This window comes from Quercus lobata, chromosome 7 (assembly GCF_001633185.2).
Source record: "Quercus lobata isolate SW786 chromosome 7, ValleyOak3.0 Primary Assembly, whole genome shotgun sequence".
NCBI lineage: Eukaryota > Viridiplantae > Streptophyta > Magnoliopsida > Fagales > Fagaceae > Quercus > Quercus lobata.
Window position 1 is genome coordinate 9,833,133 of NC_044910.1, and position 7,002 is coordinate 9,840,134.

Here is a 7,002-nt window from a genome sequence, read left to right on the forward strand (position 1 = left end):
CTAAGGACCTCCCCCTTTTTTAGTAGAATTTTGACATAGCCTATGTATGGACGAAGGGAAGAAGCGAGCTCCTTAGCCTGGCAAGTCGCTGTGTAAAATTTTGACATAGCTTGTGTATGGACGAAGGAAAGTTAGACATTTTATTTTGAAAACTTACTGAAAACACACGAGGACGAATGAAACTCATACCTTAAAGAGGCCATGGATACCAAAGCATTCAAACTCCTTCACTGACATATTGTAGCATTCATTGACTTCATTATCAGTGACTATTCCTTTGAACGTCCTCCATGCGTAGCACTTGTCCAGCACCAGGTTAGAAGGACGCTCAGATGGCTCTGACGGATGAGGCTTACGAGGAGTATTGGCTGGAGTGGGAGTAGGATCAGTCTGGACGGGATGAATTGTTTGGACGGGCTCCACATCGACTGGAGGTTCGTCCAGCTCTACCGTTGGGGGTGTAAACTTGGGAAGAAAAGTCTTGCCAAATTTTTGCTTCTTAGGACCTTGACGACTGGGAAGGTCGTCCAGATCCACAGCACTGGATATAGACTTAGATTTTCTCTTCCCTATCTGGACGGAAGTTTTTTGGACGACTGGTGGTGCGGTGGCATCCTCGTCCCCACTAGTTATGGTTTTTTCCTTGTTCTCCCTCATTGTAGTTATTCCTGCGACGAGGAAAATCAAGTTAAAAAAAAAAGAAAAGAAGAAGAGAAAGAAGAACGGATGATGCTTACTTCGACGAGTGGTTTCCTCGTGACCAAGATTCTCAGCAGTAGGTACTGGGCCAAGTCCCCACGTAGCTAGATGACTGAGAGTCACTAGATCATGAAAAGTTCTCCCAGGGAAGGCACGTACTTGGTCAATTCGATCCAAGTAAAATTTGTCCAAGCGTGGAAGAACAACAGCTGCATCAATAAAGAAAAAAGGTTAGACCTGAAAGTTTGAAAATATGTAAAGAGAAATGAAATAAAATGGAAAGGAAACATACCCTCAGGACGAAGGCGACCTAAAGGGCTGGTAAAAGGTGGGAAGGGGGCATTACCCACATATATTGGGTCCCCAGCCTAATCTCCGGAAATAATAAAATATTCTGTTTTCCAGAGCCTGTCAAATGAGCTACGACCCTTTATTAAACTATAGTAAGAGCCCTTGGTCGAGAATTGGTAAAAATCAGCAGACTTCTTTATCTTAAAGGGCTTATAACAGTAAAGGAACTTGTCCACTGTGATAGGACAGCCCCCTTCTAATGCCTCACGCCACAGCACTTGCATTACAACTACCGTCCTCCATCCATTGGGGTTGAGCTGGTTAGGTCCAATACCCAACCTATGAAGAAGATCTTGACAAAAAGGATTTAGGGGAAACCTAAGGCCAGCTAAGAGATAAGAGGTGTATACTCCTAAACCAGAAGAAGGAGAACAACACCATTCTCCTTCCACGGGTAGACGAGGCTTAATCTCTTTAGGGATCTGATACTAAAATGGATGCTACTTCAGGGACACAACTATAAATAATATTTTCTTCCTCCTCCTTGTCTTGAGGAGGGCTAGGTGGCTGTTTGGATGAGCTAGCCCCAGATCCAGAAGCCACCCTACGTTGTAATTCTTGGAATTCCTCCAAGGGAATACCAGGAACCCCAGACGAATAGTGCTCATTTGAAGAATTACCACTGGCTGTACTACTTTCACTACTTTCATAACTACCTTCACTCCTAGAAGAAACGTCCTGGTACTCATCTATCTCCTTCTCTAAACTACTACTAGATGAAGACATGACTGAAATGAAGAAAGATTAAGATGAAAACCTAAGAAAGAAGAGGAAATACTTGACAGAACTAGGAAGAGGGCTAGATGAGGCTCTTGGACGAGATGGCAGAGAATTTTGAGAGTTGTGAGGGGCAAGAGAGGGAATGCACCTATTTATAGGGCCCAGAAATGGGGTCAACGAAGCGACGCCAACCATTCAAAAGAAGACACATGGCGATCCTTTTGAAAAACGCAATTGACTCGACAGGTCAACCAACAAAGTCGCGACACGTGGCCTAGACTAAAAAAAAAAAATTTGGTTAGAACCACGAAGCTATGCATTAAATCCTAATAATGTCTTTGGACGACCATTGAACGAGGGGGCAACTGATGGGATAGGGATAGTAAAAATTACATCTCATGTTCGTCTGTATGGCTCGTCCATCAGCCTTGAGCCAAATGTTCAAATAGACCGTTTGAGCAAAGGAGTCGTCCACGGGTAAAGCACATGGGCGATTCACATAACACTCTGTGTGTGAACAAAAGAGTCGTCCATGCACAAAGCGCATGGATGACCACATGATACTTAGAAATCCTCAGGTATAGATTCACTCACGTGTGTGGAAGATTCAAGCCACAAAATCTTGGAGCGGTTACCAAAGCCATATTCATCGCCACAGATTCCTCCTAAGTACGTAACTTCCATAAGCAAGTTGTAATTCCTATAGCCGTTGAGGAAGTTATGTCTGGACTCACTAATTTCCACGAATCTTGGGGAAGTTACTAAGCCAATAACCACCCCAAGATTCTCTATATAAGGACCGGTCTGAATCAAATCAAGGTAAGTGTGCTTTCTGAGATTTTACATTCTATAAAGTTGGAATTCCATTTCTTGTGAGAAACTAACTTAGCCATCGGAGTGTGTTTGGTCGGTCCACTCCGGTCCTCTTTTGATTGTGTGTTCATCATTGTAGGCCTTCCACAACCACTAGTAGCCCATCGAAGTCGGAGCATTCAGCCTACTGATCCTGTGCAGCATCAGCCTCAAATTGGGAAGTCGCAAAACTGTTGGCAGCTAGGGGTAAGGGTTGGAATGACCAACTAGTGGAAGCCCTTTTTTTGCCATTTGAAGCACAAAGAATCAAGAGCATTCTAGTACCTGTCATGGACCAGGAGAACAGTGTTACTTGGCCGAGGTGCAAGTCAGGCGCTTACTCAGTAAAAATGGTTATCAAATGTTGTGTGAGACTGAAATGAAGGCCGTACCATCAAGCTCCAATGCTGATGAGGTGAAGTGGTTTTGGAAGTGCATTTGGTGGCTAAAAGTCCCAAACAAGGTCAAGGTGTTCCTTTGGCGAGCTTGCTTAAATGCACTCCCAACAAAGGTGAACTTACAGAGACGAAAAGTGCTGGATAATCGTTTGTGTGAATAGTGCAAGTGCAGGGGAGAAGACGTGCTACACGCAATATGGAATTGTGAAAATCTCCGAGAGGGGTGGGTGCAATCTTTTGCAGAGGTTAGGAGTAAATTCTTGTGCATCGAATCACTGTGCGATCTAGTTAGCATCATAAATGAGGAAGGAAAAAGCTTGGAGGAGTTTGCCATGACTGCGTGGCTGATCTGGATTAGAAGAAATAAACAGAGACTCAGCGAACCAGCCCAATCACTCTCGAAGCTTGCCCAATCCGCCACGGCCCTGTTAGATAAGTTCCAATAGGGGAAGCAACGGAAAGAACCTCAGACAAGGGCTAGACTGGTGCAGTGGCAGCCTCTACCTGTGGGATCAGTGAAAGCAAATTTCAACGGGGCGGTGTTTGGGGAGGAGCAGGAGGGCGGCATTGGGGTGGTTATTTGTAGCAATGAGGGGTAGGTGTTAGCCGCTCTGTTCAAGAAAGTTCCCATGCCAACATTAGTAGAGATCTTGGAAATGTTGGTGGCCCGTAGAGCTGCTTTCTTTGCTTAGGAACTCGGCTTTCGCAAGGTGTGCTTTGAAGGAGATGCAGACCTTGTGGTGAAGAGTTTGCAAGCAGGGAAGGCTTCAAATGTGCTGGTTGGACACTTGGTAAAAGACTTCACATCTATAGTGGGTTATTTTCAATCCTACTCTATCATCCATGTGAGGTGGCAGGGTAATTATGTTGCTCATGCATTAGCTAGGGATGCTAGGTTCACTTTTCCGTTAAGAGTTTGGGGGGAGGTTGTTCCTCCAAACATCTTGAATTATGTTGTAAAAGACTTGGTTTAGTTATATATTTTCAGCCTGTGTTGGGTTGTTCCTAAAAAAAAAAAAAACTACCGCCATTCATTTATCCTTCTCTAAAACCCTCACACTATTTCTCTCTCTCTCTCTCTCTCTCCCTCTCTAACGTATTTTCTCTCTCTAAATCCTCTCTCTGTGAAAGTTCTCAGTTTGTTCACTCTCTGTTTATTGGTTAAGCAAAGCAAAGCAAAAATGGCGTCCGAAGGAGGTAACCTGAAGTCGACCTCCATAAACGTTATGAAGGTGTATAGTTTGGCATCACAGAACCACTTTTGGCTTGACCCTAAGAAGCTTCGAGCTCTTCACAAGGGCAAAAGTAATCTCCTTCCCTTCTTCTCTCTCTTTTTTGGCTTCCCTTTAATTATTTTGGGTTAATTTGATTTGGTGAGTATCTGAATTTTTGTTTATATTTAAGAAAATTTGTGAAATTGGACTCTGCCTTTTTGGGTTTTGAGAATTACTGCGTAATTTTCATTTTAAGTAATTTTTTTTCTTAAACCCTGAACCCTGGTGTCAATTTGTGAAATATAGACTCTTTGCCTTTGTGGGTTTTGAGAATTTATTTTATTTTATTTTATTTTTTTTGAGAATACTGAGTATTTTTAACACAGAGAGAGAGGGGAGAATTGTGGGTTTTGAGAATTGCTATGTAATTTGCATTTATTTTTGGGTTTTTTTTTTTTTTTTTTTTTGTTTAAGTTGCCATGATAAAAAATGCATGCTTGCAAAAGCAATATTATTGGGACAAGTTTGTTTGTGAAACATTAGGAAAAGTTCGAAAATATTTGGACTCAGTGACATGCCTAATGCCTAAAGTTGCTTTATACTCTTTGAACTTGTAATGGGTATTATTTTTTATTTAATTTTTAAAAAATATTAAAGTAGTGAAAGTTTTATTGTAAAGGAAAGAGGGGTGTAGGTTTTAAATTTTTGAGGACGATGATATTTAAAAAGGAACCAAATATGACTTCACATTGTGAATAACTGATCACATATGGGGCAACATAGTGTTCATTTATATCATTTTTGTGAGCATTTATTTATTTATGATTTACTTTGTATCTTGATCATGGAAAGTTATTACCCCATTATTTAGTACAATCAAAATGATTATTGATGGTGTTGATGTTTTCTTTCTTTATCATTTATTTGTTAGATTACTCGCAAAGGGTGGACTTGATTCAGGATCTGAGGTTTGAAACTGCAACCACCAAGATTAAGGCAACTCCTGATGGGGAGTTTCTTATAGTGTCAGGTGCTTCACTTATAATCTTTTATGAAGAGAAAACATTCTTTTAAAAAACAAATAAGAAGGAATGGGTCCAAAAAAGCAACAATTTTGCGGTATGCACCAATCATTCTGATTCAGCATTGAAATGTAGGTATATATCCACCACAGGTCAAAGTGTACGAGCTAAGCCAATTATCACTAAAGTTTGAGAGGCACTTGGATTCAGAGATAATTGATTTTCAGGTAATTTACATGCTTGCTAAAGACTATAATTTACCTAGAGATTCTGTTTTGTGAGGCATTTCCAAATATACTCATTCCAAAAAATGCGATGATATTCGGAATCTTTAATGATGGTTCGTTTCTAGTGGTGTAGATGAGGCAAGATCTTGTGCCCATTTGCATGGTCATTGATATGTAGAGTGCAATCTTTTTTCCAATGTTATTATATTTCCCTTTTGAAATTCCTAAATAGTTTCAGTTCATGCTTTTTATACATTGTGATGGTGTTGACTTCAAGCAGGCCAGCCTAAGTGCTGACTCCTAGGGTAGCTATCCTTTATTTTCTTGCTCTTTAATTTTTGTCTTGCATCGTTCTGGTTTGTCTTCCGGTATCCCAAGTGATATCAAGGTTGGGTCTGGTGGATCACGAGAGATTTCCTTCGTTTCCAGAAGTTCAGTTAAGTACAAGGAAGATGATGAGGACAGAGAACAGCATTGTGGGAAGAAAAGGGGGGGTCCAATCATTGGGGCTTAAGCTGGATAGACCAAGATTTGGAGGCCGAGGAAGGGGGAGGAAGAGGAAGAGTAGGAGGAGGAGGAGGGAATTGTGGCAGAGGTAGAAGAGGAAGAGGCAGAGGCAGTTGATAAATGTGTCTTGAATTTGTCTGTGAATGGTCTCTCAATTCACCTTATAGCATGACCTCGCTGGGTCAATCTGATTATGGTGATCAGACAACGCAAGTTCATGACGTTACGAGCTGCTTAGGTTTCCTATTTAAATTATGAAAGTGTTTTTAATGTTATAACAAAAATTTTCGTAATTCCCCTCTTTTTCCCTCTAGGGGTGAGTATACGGTACTGCGATTTTGATTTTCCATATATATACATTATTATTCTCAGGTCTCAAGTGAAAAAGAAAAATGAGCCTTCTTACTATGGTGGCATAAATTTTTGAGTTTGTTTGTTGTTGTTTTTAGTTTGTTAATATATATCTTTTCTTCCTCATGACCACGATGGGGTGGCAGGATATGCATTTTTGTTTTTTGTTTGTTTGTTTGTTTTGTCTTGTTTTGTTTTGGCTGAGATGTACATGAGTTTGCTTAAGCATGAAGTCTTAAACCCAGAATTGGTATCATTTCAGTTTAGACTAGGCTTAATAATTATTTGGGATAATTATACTCCCTTACCTTGAGATTTGAGAAAACAACAGTGCCATGCTAAGAAAATTAGTTGCTAACTTATGTAATGTGCAGAAAAGTTTTATATAAAGGTGATACAAATATACATATTGTAATCAATTAAAGAATTTTTCTATTATCAAATGAAAAGCAAAACAAATTTAATCAAGATCTTAAAATGTGAAGCATAAAAATATCCATTCGCATATAATATTGTACATAAGTTATGTTAGAAATTTGATAAATTTTCTAAAATTCAAATTCTCTCCCTAATATCAAATGTATAGAAAACGTATCTAAAAAATTTACAAGTCAAAGAAAAAAAAAGAGAGGCTAAAATGCAATTGGACATTCTAAGTTTT

At 40.0% G+C, this 7,002-nt stretch overlaps 1 protein-coding gene across 3 annotated transcripts; it reads left to right on the forward strand.

Moving 5' to 3' along the window:
- The first annotated feature begins 4,066 nt into the window (after positions 1 to 4,066).
- Positions 4,067 to 6,364, forward strand: LOC115954250 (ribosome biogenesis protein ENP2-like). 3 transcript variants are annotated; one of them, XM_031072165.1, is made up of 4 exons: positions 4,067 to 4,325; positions 5,166 to 5,264; positions 5,392 to 5,483; positions 5,862 to 6,364. In XM_031072165.1, exons 1-4 carry the CDS (start codon positions 4,202 to 4,204, stop codon positions 5,862 to 5,864), a joined length of 318 nt encoding a protein of 105 aa, XP_030928025.1. In that variant the 5' UTR covers positions 4,067 to 4,201; the 3' UTR covers positions 5,865 to 6,364. The 3 variants fall into 3 exon arrangements, with proteins under 3 accessions (XP_030928025.1, XP_030928024.1, XP_030928023.1); XM_031072164.1 differs by having other exon boundaries at positions 5,913 to 6,364; XM_031072163.1 differs by having other exon boundaries at positions 5,392 to 6,364.
- Positions 6,365 to 7,002: the final 638 nt, after the last annotated feature.